The sequence below is a fragment of the Lygodium microphyllum genome, chromosome 21 (assembly GCF_053477565.2).
Source record: "Lygodium microphyllum isolate KBCC chromosome 21, Lygodium_microphyllum_v1.1.10, whole genome shotgun sequence".
Classification (NCBI taxonomy): domain Eukaryota; kingdom Viridiplantae; phylum Streptophyta; class Polypodiopsida; order Schizaeales; family Lygodiaceae; genus Lygodium; species Lygodium microphyllum.
The window spans coordinates 126,025,376-126,046,891 of NC_141155.1; the positions used below are offsets into that span (position 1 = coordinate 126,025,376).

General features: G+C 43.8%; 1 protein-coding gene across 3 annotated transcripts in view; it reads left to right on the plus strand.

The window, feature by feature from the left end:
- LOC148018524 (MICOS complex subunit) overlaps positions 1–21,516 on the plus strand; it is a 95,874-nt gene that overhangs the window by 54,171 nt on the left and 20,187 nt on the right. The window contains exons 9-11 of one of the 3 annotated variants that reach the window (XM_087661253.1): positions 1–180; positions 13,929–14,030; positions 14,480–14,867. In XM_087661253.1, coding sequence (XP_087517379.1) covers positions 1–180; positions 13,929–14,030; positions 14,480–14,539 — 342 coding nt within the window. In that variant the 3' untranslated portion in view covers positions 14,540–14,867. Of the gene's footprint in view, positions 185–13,928; positions 14,031–14,479; positions 14,868–21,516 lie in introns of those variants that run through there. The other 2 variants (XM_087661254.1, XM_087661252.1) reach the window with 2 other exon arrangements.

Here is a 21,516-nt window from a genome sequence, read left to right on the forward strand (position 1 = left end):
GGGACATTTGCAATGGAGGATGCAATGAAGAGAGGGGCTCCGGTGGACAAAGGGATTGTCTTACTTCTTTCTGCAACTGAAGGTTCAAATTCAGATCCACTTCTTGATGCTGCTATACATTCTCTTCCAAAGGATGTTCTCCAAAGAGGAACTGACACTCCTGCCCAATTGCATCAAAAGGCAGGTTTGATTGACATTTGTTTGCACACTTCTGATAAATTGGAATCTATCGTCTTGAGATTTAATGTCAACTGGATGAAAGAAGCAAGGCTGTGAATTGCAACATGAATCATCAGGTGGTTTTAATTCAGCATGAAGCTAATTTGGGGCAGACAGAATTTAGTTAGCCAGGCAGCTGTTGTGCGCGTCCCTTTGTGCACATGTGTATGATAATCTTTAGAGGATAATTAGATGCCTTATAACTCTTCAGTTCAATGTAATATGTTTGATCGATGCCAAAGCTTAATATAGTGGTGCCATTAACTCAAATGCATGTGCTAGTTTTTTACTTGTATGTGAATTGGTCATCTGGGGATAGGTGCACAAAAATTATCTGGATGCACATGGTTAAGGCTATTTTTATGGCAATCTTTAAAGAAGCCCTGATCAAGGAATCGATTTTGCCATTAAAAAGTCTAGTCGTAAAGTATTCGTTTGGCATTGTTAAGTGAAGAACAAACAAAACTGGCTAGGAGCTTCTTGATAATGATCTCTGGCGAATTTTCTTGTTGCTTTGTTTAAGATGCACAATGCCAGGTAGCTTTGGTTTAGATCCTATGTCACTCTGACTGATTCTGAATGGAGGTTGTTTTGAGGAACATCATGCACTAGACTATCAATCTGATGTTGTCTATGTCACACGCTGTGTCACACACGAATGAGGAGGCAGTTTGTATGGAAGTGCAGTCTTTTAAACCTTTCAAAGTGTTACAGATCTTCTGGTTCTTAAATCACATGGTCTTGTGATTTACTGTACTTTTATAACAAAGACCGAGCACAAGCAACTTGATTTGGTGTGTGCATGACTTGCTACTGGTTTAGGCAAAGCCTACATAAAAATTTGCTTGCCTGGCTTTGACAACTGAATTAATCAAAATGGCAAAAAGGATATATTCTATATCAAACCATTTCTATCTTAGTTTTTCTTCTATCTTTCCATACGTCATGTGTGTATGAGTATGAAAGTATGATTGGAGTATAATTCAATAAAAGCATGCATCACACAGGCGGTGGGCAGATAATCAGATAGTAGGTATCATCACACAGGCAGTGAGCAGATTGTCAAACAATAGGTGTGAAACTCCTGCAGCAGCCTGTGTCAGACTTTCAATAATTAATTATTGAAAGAAAAATCAAGGGTTCAGCATGGTGACCAGCTACCCTTCAAGGGTGGCCCTTCAAGGGTGGACAATCTAAAGTAGGGCAAGCCAGTGTAAAATTGTTCTAAAGTTTCATTTAAAACATAAGAAAGAGCTCAAGGATCAGAGATGTCCAACCACTGTTGACTCTTGTGGGAGTGGCTAAGGGTGCTAGAGAGTATCATCTTCTGTGTGCATCAAAGCCACCAAGAAATGCATGAGCTTGGGTGTCATGACCATCCCAACAGGCCTGATCTTGAGTGGGAGAAGCGGCAGTAGAAAAAGATTGTTTGGCATCATGACTTCTGCTTCTTGATGCAGAGTTGGAAGTGGATGGTGCAGTCTGTGTAACGGGTGCCTTAGTGCAATGATGGAGACAATATTTCATAGATTCTTTGCAACAAAGACATGCCTCATCATTCAAGCCTAGAAGAGGATAGTTAGAGCTGCTGGGCTTGTCCTTGGCCTCAAGCATGCCAAATAGATCATCATATGGCTGGCCATGATAACTGATCAGCAAATAATGATGCCAATAGATGAAGAGAGAGAATATAATCAGCCTGAAGCACGGGGATGGCCAATCATGACTATGAAACTTGCTGCCTCCAAGAATGCTGGGTCGCAAGGCGCACAATGCCTTTCTTGTTCTTAATTGGAAGAGAGAGAGATAGAGAGAAAGTCTGCAGAAGTTAAAAGGTACAATTTAATGTATGTTACTTAGTGTTCAAATGTTCGAAGGTGAAGTGGCTGAATGCTGAAAATCTTCTCAATCGAATAGTAGCAACAGATACTTGACTTGAATAGCTGGAAAGAAGACCCCAGTGGCACAATTTTGCTCCAAACCAGTAGTGCAAATAAAAAAAGGACTGAATTAGTTATTTGACTCATTAAGCTTAAGAAGTTAAATAACTAAAGATTTCACGATTAGAGGGGATGTATTTTTTAGTGCATCCCCTCATTTCTAAAGAAAAATGTGATTTTGGAATTGTGCTTCCATCTCAAATAGCGTCCCTGCGACAACGAGTGACTTTCGCGAACTCCTGTGCGTATTCCATGCAACAACACTCAACTCCCTCCTTTTTACATGCCCGAGTATTAGGTCCAGAAGTATGCCTAAAACTGCTTAAATAGCTGAAAATCCTCAAAGCTTGAAAGGCAATCTAAGATAATGGAAGCAAAAGCCCCAAAATCTTGCAGGCTGAGGGTGAAAAATTGTGAGGACTGTTGAATTAGGCAATCCAGGAGCTGAGTAAGACAATTTTGTCAAATTTTCAGAACTATCCAATTTGTTGTCAATGTTGATGGGAATCCCCAAATTTCAGACCATCTGCACATTTCGCAAAAGCCCCAAGGTTTTAGACCAAGGTGGTGGGGCAGGCTGGAAGGTGGCAGCAGCACTCCGCTGGACTGGAGAGGGAGTCAACAGGCAATGGCAGCAGCAGCAGCTGATCAGGTGGTGGTGATTCTTCAGTCTGAGGACCACCTGTGGACCACTGGTGGAGCTTGTAGGAGAAGGTGGCAGACTTTTCGTGGTTTGGATGGTATTGTACAGACTACAGCAGGCTGAGTGGTGCTACTGCGATGGCTAGTTGCAAATGGTGGAGGGTTAACCGCTGCAATTGGTGGTCCTGCTGATGTACGATTTGGAGTGCTGCTGATGTTCGAGAGCTTGTACAATATTGAGGTTGGACTTGGTGAAGCCAGCTCTAGTACGATTGTTGGCCTAGGTGTGAGCAAAAATAATAGAATGCTTAACACAATGACAACAATCAATACTCTTCTAATAATGTAGATCTCATAATGACATGCTAGAGCGCACAAAGTGTATTCGAAGAGAAAACCCTAGGACTAAATGCATGTAAGTATCCTAAGAAACCCTAGACCTGCTGGGTATACTAATTGCCTGAACTATCCTAAGTGACACTTGTCCATACCAATGGACAAGGGCATTGATGGGTAGTCCATGATATTGCTGAAAATCTAGGAAAATATGGGCATGCCTTGATTCTTTAGTTACTTTGTCCCTCTCTTGAATGCATGCTTGAATGTTCGCCTTTCATGATGTGAAATATGCATGCCTCTCATCCTATCCTCCATTTTCAATGCTTCTGTGACGTGTTCTAGATTTCTTTCATTCCCTCATCACATAGAACATCCACGACTTTCATGTTTTCAATATCTTGGTATTAGATTTTACAAATATCTCGATTGCTTCCATGCTTTTTTGTTTGGCTACCTTGGATTTTGTTGAGATTACTCCATATTGTGGAGTATTTTTTGTTTCTCTTTCCAATGTGCAACTTTGGTTGACTCTCATGAGGACGTGAAATTTTGATGCTTTGCTTAGCATGTGATTCAATTTTTAATCAAATGCGCAAATATGAGAAGCATGTGTGATGTGCAAGCTAGGTTTTTCACAATGACGGGCCAAGGACCCAAGATGTCAGTGGGTGTTTAAGGCAAAAGGTGTAATAAGTTGTACTTGACAGGTACTAGGTGATACTTGGTTATAGGTTTTGGTCAAGATCATTTCATTAGCCATTAGTGGTGACATTTTAATTAATTAATTAATGCTAGTTCAAGTCCTAATAAATGCTCAAGAATACTTGTGTGAGAAATTGGCCAAGCCAATTTAATTGTTGTTTGGTAAAGTTAATTCTCTGAGCAAGAATTAATAATTAAATTAATTCTTAGAACTAATATTCTGAAAATTAATTTAATTGGGTTGAAAAATGCAATTAGAAGGCTTCCACTTGGCAAAACCTTCCCATGCAAGTGAGGGAAAGGCTATATGGGGCTGTTGGAGCCTCATTCTAGCATGGTGGACATTGGGAGAGGAAGAGAGAGAGCTGCTGTTGCAATTTTCTAGCCATTGGTGATTAGCCCAGCCATTGGAGATTGTCAAAGAGCTGCCCCGAGTTGGTCAGGAGGCCATTGGTGGTAGGCGACAGCCCTTGTAGGCTGTCTAGAGGTAGGTGATAGCAAGTTTGGGGCCCACAAGGGTAGGTGACTGCATGTGGGGCTCTTGTTGATGGTGGGCTGCAACAAATCAGTCATTCATAGCAGGGCAGCGTCAAATTTCAGCCAATTTTGATGATGAAACTCTGAAATTTGTCTCTCTCCAACTTCCTTTCCATTCTCTTAGCTAATTCACAGCTTTCCTCAAGAGATCTCAGCCAAATTCAATCCCAAGAGAATACTATCAAATAATTTTTGCTGCTGAACCCTAATGTACAATAGAAAGTAGGGTTTACTAGCCACCTTGGTGTTGAGCTAAAATATGCTTTAGAGCTGATTAGTATTTTTAAACAGCCCCAAAACATGCTTATTTAATGAAAAACACAAATTTGGTGCACAATTTGAGAGAGTTTCAATGGTTCCCCAAAACCCTAATTTTTTGGGGCACCCTTCAACATCTATAAATAGACGGACTAACACTTCTCTGCCTCTCTAGTGACTAGTTTTCAGCCTTCTCTGGTGGTAGACTGTTGCGTTTAGTAGATTTCTGCCTCCAACTGTCCTGTTTTGGTGACTAGCCTGCTGCCCTTCATTATTGAACAGTTTTTCATCTTTGATTGGTGGCTACAACACTTGGGATTTGTCTCCGGTGGACGTCGCTCTCCGACACTACATTGCTCTGCCCTTGGGCATTATGTACACTTTTACATTCATTTATACCATTCATTTACTTCAAAGTTTATTCTCTCTAGGTTTGAGTTTTGAATTTTTGCATTTTCCATTTAGGGTTTGAGTTTTGTTTGTCTATGCTGTGTTTAGTCTCTCATCTTTGATTGGTGGCTACAGCACTTGGGATCTGTCTTTGGTGGACGTCGCTCTCCGACACTACATTGCTTTGCCCTTGGGCATTGTGTACACTTTTACATTCATTTACCTAAAAGTTTATTCTCTCTATGTTTGACTTTTGGATTTTTGCATTTTGCATTTAGGGTTTGAGTTTTGCTTGTCTATGCTGTGTTTCCTCAGTGCAAACTCTAGTATATCTTGACATCTAGTGGAGCCTAGTACTTGAAATTTGGCAACTGAAATATGGGGATTTTAGAGAATTTCAAGAGGCCAACCTACCAAAAATTTAAGTTTGGGTAGGATTTGTCATCTAAGGAGCAGATTGAAGGCCAATCCCTAAGCAAACCAAGGGGTAGATTGGTTTGAAGGCTTGCTGGTTGCTATGGGCAACAATATGTATTGAAGATTGAAGGAGATCAAGTTGGACCTCAGTGTACTTCAACCTTTAGCAATACAAGTTAAAGAAATATTGCAAGGGCGCCAATTTTAGGGTTGATTGGGTGTTCAATGTCTAGGATTAAGTGGTAACATTTACATTTTTGGTTTATTTGAATTTTATGCTTGGTGGAAATAGTGCTTAATTAGGTTATTTACCACCCTATCTAAGAAGAAAGGTTGGTTTCGGTGACTATCCTTAGTGGTTTTTGGATAATGGTCACGTGGCAATATTTCAATCAATTTTTTCTGTTACAAAAGCTGTTTTTGGTGTGTATCCAGCAATTGATTGCTTCTTTTAGCTCGAGGGTTCTATTTGGGGGTATGGAAGCATGGGCTGTTTTTAAGGATAATGCATGTGTGTTGTCCCGACAGTATGGTATTCAACATGCTTATTCTTTTTGAGCTGAATTGCAGCATTCACAAACTTTGTTGGCTCACTCGTTGTCTTTGTATCGTTTTTTTTTTTTTTTTTTGTTGGCAAATAAAGTGTGGCTTATTATATTACTTAAAAAAAAACCTGAATACAAGGAAGTGCTCATGCTCAATAGACTAGTTGGAGCTAATGCAGAGCCATAGATATATCAACTATACAAGCCTTTCAAGGTGGTCTAGGGGGGATGGGGGCAAGGAGCCATGGAGGAGGGGGGGGGTATCGCCTTCTGGGGCCACTTGCTTGCATTATGAAAAACAAGTCTTGGTTGCCCTAGGTGCGCAAGAAGTGAAAACGGAGCTCTTGACGAGCTCAAGACTCGCCCTGCATCTATTCCCATCGGCCGTGGAGGGAGTGGATGATAGAAGTCCGAAGCTTAGTCAAATTTACATGTATTGAAAGGCTCTCCTTGCCAAAAACCTCCTGACAGCGTGTCTTCCAAATGTTCCATCTAGTAAAACTCCCTACAATCTCCCATACCTCAGAGTGGTCTGCTATGGGCTTCAATACCTGGCGGTTGGGTAAAGCTTCTAGGCCGACCACTGCGCAAGACCCAGCCTCAATGATGAAGATTGTGTCTTGCATCCCGGCCTCATACAGAAGGTGACAACCCTGGTTGACTGCCTGCCAGCAGAAAGCTCCCAATGAGATGCATCCAAGGTTGGGTGCCAGACGGCGGAAAATGCGGCATGCTCCTCTCCATATGAGTTGTGCTGCCTCGCATGACCAAAGGCAGTGCTTTGGAGTTTCCAAAAGCTATTGTGGGCAGTGTTTACACCCTCCATCCTGCTGCATCTGTGCTAGCCAACTCCCCACTGCTAGTCCTCCATGTGCCAAAAGCCATAGGAAAAACTATACCCTCCTCGGTCTCCAGTTGCACCATAGGTTGTGCCAGAAAGTCCGACGGAAGGCATTTGTGGTACTGTGCTCCGCCCAGTATCTGCTACATGAAGGCAACCAATCCATGTCGTCCTACATCAATACATGTCTGCCAATCCTGGTTGTATACTCTAGGTACCTCAGTGGCTTCTTAGCAACTATAGTGGCCGGCCATAGCCACTCTTTAGGGTTCCACTCTAGCTCATCAAGTAGCCTGCTCTTCCATATCCAGAGGCGCCACTCTCAGAACTCCTTTCAGAACACATAAGGGTCCAGTCGCCAGGTCTTCTCCTAAAGACCGACTACACGAATCCTCCTCCAAGGAGGGTAATGATCTCCTCATCCTGTTCCCCTTTGTCAAGGACCAAACGTTCCCCCTCTTGCACGGTGAAGAAAGTCTTGTAGGAGGCCCCACCCACTCTGCTTTTCACTTGTAGGGGGATACGTGCCGATGAAAATCTAACGGCCCATATCTTGCCAAGCTCTACCGGCTCTTGGATCTGGGGGTCAAGCCACTCTTGAGGTATCGCTGTGTCAATCTCCCTTCTCCTCAGCTCATCTTCTCTCTGACACCTTGATGCTTGCTGCAGTACCTCCTAGTCCACCATCTTGTACACCTCCCGCCATGTCTTGATAGTGCGAGTGAGACCGGCCTCCTAGCGAACCCGTTGGATGTGGGGACGCTCACCAATCTGTATCCCGTTCCTATCTCTAACTTGGAGATTCTAGACCACTTGTTGGTGGTCTATCTTCTCATGGCATCTTGGAGGGCTTTGAATTAGGGCCTTATGGAGGCCTTGCCACACACGAAGTAGGCTGCGGAGGAAGGAGGATCTGGGGTGCATGATCTGAGCCATCGTGAAGATCCATATAAAGGATGGCCTGCAATCACCAAGCCTCGGCCTCCACTTCTGGAGACTCTCCTGCAATAGGACCTTCCAGATCTGACCTTGTGGTGTGAGCCCATGGACTACTAGCTTGCCCAACAAGGCTAGGCTCTGGAACTCTAAGTCTATGATCCCAAGCCCTCCCTCAGACCGATGCCAGATGATGGTCGTCTACGCCACCTTGGCCCTAGAATCCCTAGAACCGTTTGAACCAGGTCAGAGAAAATTCCGCACTAGGTGGCGATGCTGTGCTACACAAGACGAGGAAAAATACCGGCACGAGGCGATGTACCATGCCATCGCTAGGAGGACCTGGTTGACCATCAGGTTTTGCTTGCTAAGGAAAGGCAGGCAGTACTCTAGTAGGTCAGCTTCCTCTTGATAGCGTCGAGTATGGGAAAGAACTTGTGGGCGGGAGTGATGTCGAGTCCCACCTGAAACCCCAAGTATTGGAGGGTCTGCCCTTTGTACACCCATTTGAATCCCAAGTGGACTTCCCATTCCGTGCTAGAGTCCGGGTCCGTAAGAAAACCAACCAACTTTTTCCAGTTGATTTTCGCTCCCGTTGTGGTGCAAAACATCTCTAGAGCGAGTCTCACTCTCTCCAGCATCCGCTCACCATCCTCTATATATAGTGCGGTATCATTTGCATACTCTGAATCTAACAGCTCCATCTCCTCCCTCACCGAAAGTCGAAGGCCACGTAGCCCGCTCACACGTGATTGGAGGAAGGAGGACATCGCCTTTGCAAAGAGTAGAAGATATATGCGGCCAGAGGACAGTCCTGCTGAACCGATCTCTCCAGCCAAAACTCCTCCCCCCTCCTACCACCTATGAGAATCCTGTTGGTAGCCGATCTGTAAAGTGGAGAGACGCCGTGGATCCATGGTTGGGGGAAGCCCAACCTCATCATGGTGCCCTCTAGGCCTGTTGTAGGCTTTCTTGAAGTCCAGGAGAAGTACCACCAACCCTCGACCATTGTGCTGGGCCCACTTAAGTGCCTTGAAGAAGATGAAGACATTGTCTAGGATGCTCCTACCCTGGACAAAACGTGTTTGTGTGTCATGGACGATGTTTAGAAGCACAAGGTGGAGTCGCCTATCGATAATCTTAGCGAGTGCCTTTTACTCGGCACCAACCCACCAGTTAATGTCCATCATGCAACCTGGCCACTGTTGTGAAAACAATGCTAGTTTTCCTTCTCCCATCCACTGGGAGATGTGATCCGCTACCTGACTCTTCACCTCCTCCTCTATTTGTGTCATCGTCTAGTCCCCTAAGTGAGAGGCTTGAAGGAAGAAGGCATAGTTTGGTTCATCCGGTGGTGCTAATAGATGGACCTTGCCATTCCTTGACTTACGTACCACGAAGATCCCCACCTCGAGAGGTAGTGGGAACTCTCTGCGCTCCGCAACTCTCAGGTGTAGGACCATAGACCACTGCGAAAAAACTCTTGTGGTAACAGCCTCGCTTGTCTCGGGAAAGTGTGATGGGCGACCGAGACAGATGAGTTGGTGGCTGTGTGGGGAGGGGGAGAGCAAGGCTGCTGGTGAGAGGAGAACATAGGCGTACGTGGCTCATTACCTGCTGTGGGAAGAGGGGGGATGGGCAGGGGGGTTACCTGTACCGGGTGCAGATCAGGGGGGTTGATCGGCAAGGGAGGTAGTGGGGAAGAGGAAGATCGAGGGATGGTGGGGTGGTCGGAGGTACCTAGCGGGTGTTGGGGGTGGGACCGGTGGCCTTGGAAAGGGGGGGGGGGGGGGGGGAAATGGGTACAAGGGCTATGGGATCTCGGGTGAGGTAGCTTGTGGCGCGGGTGGTGGATGTGGGGGACTGTGGTCGTGCTAGGTGGGGCGGGCAAGGGGGGTTGCGAGGTGCTCTGCCGGGGGGCTGTCGCTCGCCCTCCTGCTCCCTGCTGCTGTGGCTATGTCCGGGGGGCTTTGACTGCAGCCCCCCTTGCCGTCTCCCTCTATTGTCGCTAGACCTGTGTAAAACCGTCAGCGTCCACCTATGAGCTTGTTGGTGGAGCTGCCTTGGCTCCTAAGCGCATGTAATCTACAGCGTGATGCCCAAAGTCATGGCATTGCGGGCACTGCCCTAGTTGCCCAGTCATAATGGCCTCATGTCTAAAGAAGTAACCTCTTGTCTTAATCTCCAGGAACTTTGGTATACTCTTTGTATATTTCATGACCACCTGTACCTTTGGGACTCCTACAACTGTTACTACATCTGCAAAGGAGGTAGGAAGAACTGTGCCAAAGAGCCGTCGTCCAAAGTCCTTCACTAGAGTTGGTGGTATCCTACCGCCACTCGGAGGAAAAGTAAAGTGACTGGATGTCTAAGAAACCTGTTATGGAGTGCAAATGTCTCCACTGTGAAGCTGCTATACCAAGGAACCATGTAGATGACCCCCTTCGTGGAGGCATAGGGTGAGCTATCCACTAGCTTACAAGCTGCGTCCGCAGAGATGAGACAAACCATGAAGATCCCTTGGCCCATGAGGACTGCCTCTGCAATTTGCGTTGTGCCAATGCGTAGTGTGGAGTGAAGCCAATCCCGAGGCTAGGCCCTCAATGGGGAGTGTTCTACGACTTGACCAAAGATCGCTGTTTTTTTCAACTCCAATTGTGTGGCATGGACGGCTAAGAGCTATTCCTCAGAGAGGACGATGCACAAGGTGTTTGACTGGGGGGCACTCGCAGAGTGCACCGGCGTTTGACCAGAGATTTCCATTGTGCGTCCTTGTTGAGAACCTACCTATCATGCTGCTTTGCTACTGGTGTGGGGAAAGTTGCTGTAGAGGAAGGGAGCAATTGGGGGGGGGGGGGGGGGGGAGGCCGGTGGCGAGGAGGGGGTGGAGCATGGGTGGTGGGTTTGCAAGAGATGGGTTCGTGGGTTGTAGGGCAAAGGAAGCGGGGGGGTTGGGGGAGGGGGGTTTGGCGCAGGCTTTGCCTGGGGGGGACAACACGCCACCGGGGGGGGGGGGGGGGAGTTGGCAAGGCAAGCGCGTCAGTGAGTCGCAGGCGGGGGGGGGGGGGGACGGGTAGGGTGGGTACAACAGTCCATAGGTGGGGGCACAGGCAAGGGGCGACAGACATGGCAGGTGCCACTGGACCATTGGCTATGCAACGGGCCGCAAGCATGGGGGGTCTTTGGCGATGGCGACGGGGAAGGGAACAAGCGGGGCGGGCCCGATGGATCAAGCGAGGGGTGGCGCGACGGAATAGTTAGGGGCAGGGGTAGCTTACGCGACGTGAGAGCATTGAGTCATTCGTCTTTGTATCAGTTAGGGGATACTACTGATGACTTGGTTACATGCATTGAATGGTTGAAATGTAGAGTTCAATCTCTTCAAGAGGAGGAATATGCTAAATACAAATTGCTAGCGCAAGTGGAAGTTTTGCATGATAATAATTGTCAATCTCATCAGTTCTTTGCTCGTTTACACAAAAAATACACTTTGGAAAATATTGTGTTTGTTGCATGAGCAAGGTGATATGGTTATTGAATCTGTCTCCATCATTCAAATGCACATTGACTATTATTAATCTTTGTTGGGTCCACAAGAGATTCTTTTTAATGCTGTTCTCTCCGCTCATCGATACATTTGTGATTTAGTTAGTAATCATGTTAAGTCTGAATGGTTTGATTTGATGGATATTGATATCTTAGAGGCTAAAGTGGAGGATGTGATGTCCCATTTACCATGTAGGAAAAGCCCTGATTGGGATGGGCTTCCTAATGAGCTGTTTTCAGCCCATGTTGAGCAGCTTAAGGACCCATTAACTCGCTTGTGTCAGCAAGTCTTGAATCTTGGATTGATACCTTCAGATTGGAAGATTGCAACGATTTGGTTGTTGCCCAAGGTTCCTTCTTTGACTTTCTTGAAACAATGGAGACCCATTTCTGTTATGGGTTCTTTGTATAAAATCTTTTCTAAAATCATTGCCAATTGATTGCAGAAAGTATTTCCACACTTGGTTCATCCACGTTAATGTGGCTTCATTAAGGGACGGAATATCATGTATAACATTTTGAATGTTCAAGATTATGCCAAAGCCTTAGGCTAGCAGGTTGTTATGCTTCAACTTGATCTTGAAAAGGCATTTGATTATGCTAGTTGGTCTTTCTTGCGGTAGTTGATGTCTACTATGGCTTTGGTCCTCGCATGACTTCTCTTGTTGATAGCATTAGTTAGGGTGATGTGGCACGTATTGTATTTAATGGGGAGATCGCTGATGAAATTTCCTTGTCTCGTTCTCTTCGGCAAGGCTACCCTCTAAGTCCTTTGCTATTTGCCTTAGTCACTCACCCAATGCTCTCTTTGTTGGATAAGTTGGCTAATCAAGGTGAGATTATTGGTTTGTCTCTTCCTAGTGGTGACAACTTTTGGGTCAATCTTTGACTGATGATTCCTTTATGTTTTTCAAGGCTGATTGGACTAATGTGAATCAAACAATGGTTATGTGGAATCTCTTTGCTTTAGCTTGGGGGCTTCATACTAATGCTCAGAAATCTACTTTGATTTCTTGTATGGAGAGTGACTTGCAAGCTTTGGGTTGGCAAGGTGCTGCGATTTCTAAAGGAGATACTACCCGACACTTGGGTTATCCAATTGGATGTGGCTCCTCATGTCTTACTTGATTGGATGTCATCGCGTATACATGATTGGTTTATGTACTAGAAATCTCAAGGTTTTGGCCTCTTCATGTAAGACTTAAAAGTTGCTCGATGTACCATGATCAATATGGTCTCGTTTTTTTCTGCCTTTACTTCCTTGGACTAAGAAGTCTCTTTTGGAATTGGTTTATCCTATTTGCTTCATATTGTGGAAAAAGAAAGGGAATCGTTTGGGCCAGGTGTGGATTTCTTGGTAGTATGTGACTACTCCTAAAAGGATGGGGGGAGCTGCTTTATTGGATGCTAATTTCCATATGGTTGCTTTGAGATACTTTTGCAGGCTTTATGTGTGAAGAGTCATCCTTGGATAGATATTGCACAATTTTTCATTGAAAAGATTCATATCTCGCATGGTCACACGGTTATTCAAGTTTCTTGGTGGCATGTGTTGAATTCCACGAGGCGTATTAAGGTCTTCGAGTCTTTTTTCCTTTCTTATTTGATTGCATCTTGGCAAGAGATTTTGCGTTTCGCAGCTTGTCACCCTCCTGATCTTTGTAAAGAGGAGAATTTGCTGCATGCAGCGAGATAAGTTTAATAGGATGGCTCACTTGGGGTTGTAGACATTCCATGATGGTGTCATTCTTGCGCAACCTCGTCTTTATTCTTTCCAGTGCATTTGTCAGTACTTTCAGGTGCCTTGTGGCTATCATGACATTTGGTTGTCCTTATAGGAGCAACTTCTGAGGTACTCTCCATTGCCTGCTTTATAGCCCTCGTCTCCTTGGCGGGATTGGATGTTTGTGCTACTTGATGATTTTGAGAACAGGTCAGCTAATTAGATCTATCATCAGATGGTCAAGGTCAAGAGACGGGTTACTAGAAAGGCCAATAAAATATGGTATATTTGGGACAGCAAAAAGAAGTGCCAGGAAAGATTTCTCCAACTTTGGTAGTCTAAGATTCCTTATTAGGGTAAAGTTTTCATATGGAGGTTGCTTTTTGGGGGTCTTCCAACTAGGGATGTGTTATGTGCTCACAAGATCTCCCGTAGTTGTTGTGTATTTTGCACAACATGCGATGAGACATTGCTTCATCTCTTTGTCTCTTGCCCTGTTGCAGATTTGGAGTTTTGTTTCCTGTGTGTGGTCCTTAATGACTCAGCAACAGATATAAGCTCGTTCATGGATTATTGGAAGTATTCCTTCTATGTCCTCGTTGCAATCAGATCATTTTTGCCTTTTCTATTTCCTTAGTTGGACAGCTCTGTGGCATATTTGGCATACTTGGAATGCCTTCATTTTTAATTTTGCCTTGGTCATGTGGCTTGTGTTTGTGGTTTATATATATATAGAGACATAGAGAGAGAGAGAGAGAGAGAGAGAGAGAGAGAGAGAGAGAGAGAGAGTATTACCTTTTATGAAGAGAGAGAGAGAGAGAGAGAGAGAGAGAGAGAGAGAGAGAGAGAGAGTGTGTGTGTGTGTATGTGAGTGAGTGCTGCATGTTCTGCAGTTTAAGACGATGGAGGGAGCTGTACGGGAACTTTCGTTAATGCCAGCTGTAGGTGGTGGATTACTGAGTCATGCGGCTGCCCGGGTGGTGTCAGCATTGAAGGTTAGCTTATCTTTTCATAGACGATTCGTCTTCTTTTTGTGTTGTCTAAACTTCCGGTATTTTAAGAATTTATATGGCAATCTTCTTGTACCAGATCATTTATAGAATAAGTGATTCAGGCAGCTAGCAGCAGAAAGAAAATAATGCTAGGAGGCTAACATATTATAACTCAAAACTCAGCCTTTCAAAGATTATCATCTCATAGGGACATACTTTGCTTGTTGATTGCATTTATTTGTTGGCATTTTTTCCAGTTATTTTAGCTCTTTACTTTGTTAGATGCTAGCAAGTATCAGTACTGAAAAAAGGAAGCTGATCAGATAGAACTGACTGATCATTTGTCTGTCTGGTTGCTAGCATTGAATGGTGGATTAAGACATCCGTTTTAATTTCCTTCTGAAAAAGGCTAATGAATGTAACCTTCAACATTCTGGATGTGGGGGGGGCAGGCAAAGGGACAGGGCTATCTCCTTCCAAACATTGGTCTGGGCAAGATTCATGTGCCCTAGTTATAGGACAAGATGCTGGGCCACTGCATATATGATCTTGCTATAAGTAGTAGTAGTTTTGCGTGGGAATGTTCCTGTAAGAGCAGGATGCACAAGGTTGTGGTGGGCCACTTCGGGGGTTAGTATTAGTAAAGTGAACTTTCCGAGAGCCAAGCTCCAACCATTACATGGACAAATCAGGGACAGTTATGACATGGTTCTGTGTGAATGACACCATTTTGAAGGTCTGTGGATTGATGTACACAATGTTTGAAGTTACTCAAGATGTAAAGTTTCATACTCTCTATATCGTAAGAACCAAATGCTTTTTTAGGGTAGTAGATATTTGAGAAATTGTATATATTTCTGGATCCTTTTGAGGCATGCGCCTACACACAACTGGGGCTTGCAGTGTTTTTTTCCACAGCAGTTTGATCACTAGATATACATAAGCACATGGCATGTTAGTGCAGATGTCTGGATGGTCCCACTTTATTATTAAGGCACATTGACCTCTCTATGACGGTTTTGCAGAAGACATTACCTCAGATGCCTTTCTAGCTTCAGTTGGAACACTCAAAAGATCAATTATAAGCATAGTGACATTGATATTTAGAGTTTGACCTTGAAGTGGCCTTCTCTGATAAGCTTTTGAGCAATCAAAATTAAGGCTGATGTTAAATATTAATTTACATGCATTAATGACCAATTATTGCTCCTTGATTCAGATCCAAAAAGCTTTATTGTGATCAAAAGGCTTTGATTTGCACTATAGGCCAAATGCACCAAAATCCCCTACAAAAGGGCGTGCTGTGGGCATCCCTATTGCTACTCTCAATCACTTTGTGACAACTCTCAGTTTCGGATCATTCCCATAGTCACTCCCCCTCTTCACCAAGTAGTGTTCCTCTTCTTTCCTCTGGTGTTGTTCAATGCTGCTAACCTTGTAGCTGCTTGGAGCTGATGCCCACTCGGTCGGACTTGCCACTCATGTCTGCTAGCTGCCGCCCAGCTGCTGCCCAGTCAGAGAGCAGTTGCCCACCTGCTTTTTCAGGATCTGCCATCATCTTGGAGGCTGTCATCATTAGCTACTGCAGCTGCTACCTCAGCTACATCTGCATTTTGATTTACTGGCTATTTAGGAGGCTCTCACCTACATTTCGAGCCAGTCCAGATGGTCAAACCATAGGGCATACTTGGATCGACTTGCAGTGACTTTGTAAACTGTATCTGTATTTTGTGCTACTGCTGCTGTTAAAGCGAGCATCTCACACTCTAGAGCAGTCCCTCATGTAAAGAAATGCTCTGCCACAGAAAACACAAAAACAGTCTTATGACAAATACGCATACTGATAAAGAATATAGTTAGGGTTAGGGTAATGCAAGACAATGAACATAATGAATATTAAATAGAATGCAATGCTTAATGCAACAAACACACTATGCAGAGAAGAATATCGATCCTCGAACTCCCGTGTCTCCAGGACTGGGGCACAGAGTATGAGTTGCAATGTGTGTCATACTCTGACAGATCCCAAAATGCAGCAAGGCAGCCTTTGTGAGGGTTTAGCAGCAGCAAATGCAGTAGTGGATGCCAGATTTGTGATGACCGATGAGCAGTTTGATATTGGAAATCTGCAAATGCAGGCAGCAATGATGACGTGGCACACAACAATTAGAGGAGCTAGTCTATTGCCGCACTAACTTATGCATGACGAGGGCTATGATGAGCATGGGTAGTCCAAAGCAAGTAAACACTTAATCATAAAATTTAAAATTTGTTGTTTTAAACTTTAAAGTTTATACATTATAAGTTAGGCTTTAGCATTTACAATCTTATGTGTATTTTATAGGTGGATGTTGATACATTCAAGTTGACGAGCAATACTCTTTTAAGTGTACATCAAGAGGTGGATGAGGAGGAGATTGTCTTTGCAGAGCTCTATAGAGAGCTTATAGCTAGAGATACTCATGACACTTGTAGTTAGCGTGCTCGTGGGCGAGGAGCTTGAGTAGATGGCAGTAGAGGCATGGCCATCCGGCACCCTCTAACATTGAGGAGCGGTGGTTCGAGTTGGTTATAGACATATGTGAGGTGGGGCTCTAGTAGCTTCCATTGCATGCCTCATGATGACATTCCCCTTGCCTACATAGTCGGCGCCTAGGGAGCCGTCATTTGATGATGATGGTAATCTCATCAGTATAGCAACATGGAATGGCTAGTTTTGGGTCTCTTGTCTCGGTTCCTTGTCCCTATTCCCTATTCCATGCCTATTCCATGTGACTATATAACCACATGGAATGGCAAATCATGGCATTCCCTATTCCCATTTCTTGTTCCCGTTTTTTGTTTCATGTTGTTGTGCTCATCAATGAGGATAAGTATGAGAGTGTCTCATCATTCGATGCCAAGGAGTCATCTTTAGACTCTCTTGATGAGTACTTTGATGGTTATGATGATGATGATGATTGTGATGTCTCATCATAGATTCATAAGCCTCTCTCTCTTTTATATCTACTGTCATTTTATCCAGATTTTACTATGATTTATCTTTCATACATATACTGGACTCTAGCTATATTGCATGTTGCGTATAGTGCATGTGATTGCGAGGGCCACTCTCATGTATTTATCTTATTTTGTAATGAAATGACTATTTTCACTTTAGACGTTTTCTATCATTTAATGATTTATAAAATTTAGAAAAATTAAATTGATGTTTTTTCTACTAATATTGTACCGTACCTTGTAAAATCATAAGTATTGTATTTTATCGTACCATACTGTATCGTACCTGACAATTATGTAGTGAATGTCGATCCACAAGGATCAACATTGATCAATCTAAGAGGCACCTCAGCTCTACATGTGGTTTGTTGAGGATAGGGTGTGGTGTTGCTTCCCAAGCTGACAAGCTAGGGAGATACATATCTTTGGATAGTTTTAGGTGTGGAAGGCTCTCAACCATATGATGACATGACAACTCATAGAGTGAGTCATACCCAAGGTGTCCAAAGTGACAGTGTCAAAGGTGCTAATTGTTTGTAGGCTTTTGTGTGGTAGCTAAAACATAGTTGTTAGGTATGAAAGGTACGATATGGTACAGTATGATAAAATACAATACTAAATGGAACCTTATGATTTTATAAGGTACGGTATGATATTAGTACATAAAAAAATTTAACATGATTAAAAAAAAACATAAATCATTAAATGATAGAATACACAAAGTGAAATAGTCATTTCATTACAAAATAAAATGAATACATGAGGATAACCATCGCAGTTGCATAGGTTGCACAAAACATGCCATACAACTATAGTCTAGTATATCATAGTGGCATCATGCATGTGGATACAATGATAGTAGATACAAAAGAGAGAGAGACCTATGAATCTATGATGAAGTATCACTATCATCATCATCATCATCATCAGAACCATTTGAGTGCTCATCAAGAGAGTCTAAAGATGACTTTTTGACATTGGATGATGAGACACTCATACTCATCCTCATTGATGAGGTTACTATCATCATCAAAATGATGGCTTCCTAGGTGGCGGCAGTGTAGGCAAGGGGGATGTCATTATGAGACATAGGGTGCGAGTTACTAGAGCCTTGCCTTACATATATCTACAATCCACTTGAACCACCCCTTGTTGATGTTGGAGGGCACCGAATGACCATGCCCTTGTGTCCACCTATTTGAACTTCTTGCCCACGAGCACGCTGATTGCAAGTGTCACATGTATCTGTTGCTATAAGTGTGAAAAAATTGCTAGGGTTTGTATTGAGGAAATACAGAGTGTATGACCATGACAGAAACATAAAGAGACAGACGCAGACACAGAAAGCAAAACTCAAACCCTAAACACAAAACTCAAAACTTAAACATAGAAACTCAAACACAAACAGAAGAAGGGAGAGAAGAACACACTTTTAAGTGAATGAATACTGTTAATGAATGTAAGAGTGTACAGATAGACAAGGGCATAGCAAAGTGTTGGATAGTGACGTCCACTGGAGACAAATCCCAAGTCTATGACCACTAGTCAGAGTCTGGAGTGAGGAATATGCAAAAGGTTGATGCTAAGAGGCTGAGGAGACTAAGGGGACAGTTGGAGAAGAGAGAGATGATGCTAGATGGCTCTAGAAGGGTGCAAACGCAAGTTGAAGGATGTTGCTTGATGGAAAGGGGAGCAACCACATTGTTGGCAGGTAGAGGGAGCCCAAATGCAAGTAGCTGGAGGGTGTGGAGAATGACGCCTGGCTGATGTGGGTCAAACACAGGCACCAGGAGATGACGGAGATGTTGGTGATGGCATGTGGATGCTAAACGTAGCTAGGAAGATGGTGCCAGATAGTGGGCGATAGCTTGGAGGAAGGCACCAAGGCATTGCAAGGAGTGATGGAGAGGTGGCGGTAGTTGCAAAGGCTGAACAACCACATGGAGATAGATTGATGATTGAAATCTCCACACAAGGGTGAGAAACCTGCGATGAGGTTGAATGGAGACAGCGCGTCTATTTATAGATGTTGAAGGGTGTCCCAAAGAATTAGGGTTTTTGGGGGACCATTGAAACTCTCTCGGACAGCTTTCCTTTTTAGGGTTTTTCATTAATTAATTGTGTTGTAGGGCTGTTTAAGAATGCTAATCAGCTGAAAAGTGTATTTTAGCTCAACATCCCCTCTCAAGCCCAAAATTGAGCCGAAAGGTTATACCAACCACTTTGATTTTTACTTAACCCAAGGCCTCCCACCCCAAAGTAACTAGGGCATTGGACAAAGGGTGCACGTCGACTGCCTAGTGGCCTAGCAAGACTACAGAGGTGATGGTTATCTTACCAAGGGAGTCCAAGTAGTCACCCTAGAGAGAATAGGGCATTGGACAAAGGGTGCATGTCGGCTGTCCAATGGCTTACCAAGGCCTACAAAGGCGGATGAAGCCACATTGAACTTTAAAAAAAAAGGTGAGATTTAAATTTTATGGGATGTGGTTGATTGAGTAACAATGACCCAGAAGATGGGAATAGGGAGGGTATACCCAACACATCACAAATCAATACAAGCTTACCCATCCACTCGAGGGTGTCGATGATGAGGAAAAAAGGTGACGAGGTATCCATGTGATGGAGTATGGTGGTGTGGTGACAATAGCTGCTGAAGGAAACAGCTTGGGATCCGCTCAAGTGGTGCTTTGCAGCACAATGAGATACAGATTATGCTACATGTTGAAGAATGTGCATGCAGTAGGTGTGAAACCAGTCTATGACTCACATAAAGCAGTAGTTTCTTCAATTAACACTTGGTCTTTTCACACACATACACACACACACAAATAGGGACCTCACTCCCTTGCTCAATACCAGATTGGCCCCGAAGACCGGCGCCCCTCTTGGTATTTCTTTATCAATTAAAAGATAGAAAATTACAAAAATGAAATGTTCCAAAATACATAACCTGTGAATAGTTGGTTTTCATCTTTTCTGAGTATATTCCAGCTGCATAAGGACAGTTTAGCATGACCAGATCAACATCCCTTTTAGGAAAGCATTTTCTGTAACCATAACTCAATGATTCATGTGCAAAATTGCAGTTTGCAGAACTCTGAATTCACTGTTCTTACTGTCCAGCGTGTCTAGTAGGAAAGTATTTTCTGTGACCAAAACTCAATGATTCATGTGCAGAATTGCAGTCTGTAGATCTGTGAATTCACTGTTTTTACTGTCCAGCATATCCAGAACAACATCCTTTTTAGGAAAGCGTTTTCTGTGACCAAAACTCAATGATTCGTGTGCAGAATTGCAGTCTGCAGATCTCTGAATTCATTGTTCTTACTGTCCAGCATGCCCAGAACAACATCGCTTTTAGGAAAGCATCATTCAAGCATTAAAACAGTCCCACAAACAACACTAAATTAGAGCTAAAAAACCCTTCAATGAATCAGCCCATCATGCAGAGCATTTCCTCTGAGAATAGAGAGAGAGTTGACTAGAGGGAGCAAGCTCTACGTCCGTACATGAGTCAGAGTCGAAGAAGTACTCTCCATAGCTGATGTTTTTGTAGCCATCTGCCCTTAGCTCCTCCAAACTTCATTCTCAGATCTGCCCCTTATGCCTATTATGTTTTTTAAAAAAATTCTTTTTTTTTCCGTAAAAGGTAATTGTATTAATTACGAAAAAAAGGTACAAGTTTACATGATTACATGATTACAAAATACACGAGGGCCCTAGGCCAACGTGTGTAAAATCCCAGGACTAAGCCACGAAAAAGTTACACAAATCATGGCAAAGACCCAAAGGAAATTGCCATGTGCCAGGGAAGCAAGTCCTCTCGAGGGAGTAAGTCCGAGTGCTGAATGAGATCTATTTGCCAATGCAAGAGATCTTTAAGCCGGGCAATGTGTCTCAGTACATTAGGGGCCGAATCAAAGAGAAAGGCATTCTACGTGGTCCAAATGTGCCAGCATCCCCAGTATTTGAGAAAGTGGAATAAGATCTTCATATGCAATTGTGGTGGTGTGGGGTAGGTTGGGCGCACAAAAATCCAATCGAAAGGAGTTAGTGAGGACCCCACCACTGCGCACCAAACTTGTGACAAGAGTGATAAGTTTGGTGGGCAAGAAAGAAATCGATGTCGGGTCGATTCCATAGTAGTGGTATGGAAGAAACAATTGCCATTCGAGATTCTACGCTTGGAAAGGGCCACGGCAAGAGGAAGACCACCAATCATCAAACGCCAAAGAAAGACCTTGCATTTGAAAGGTGTCTTATTCAACCAGCCCTCCATCACAGTTGCCTTTCACCATGACTGAGATTTCCGCAATCCCCATACATTATTAGCTTTCATACCCAGCCATTGATGATCTTTAATGAGAAGATGATACACCTGATTAGCAGAGGCCTTTTCCAGACTCAACCGGCCTGCAAGGTCCCAGTCCTGCCAAGGAGGATCCATAGCCAGGGCAGGAAAGGGTTGCCTACTTCAAAGCACCGA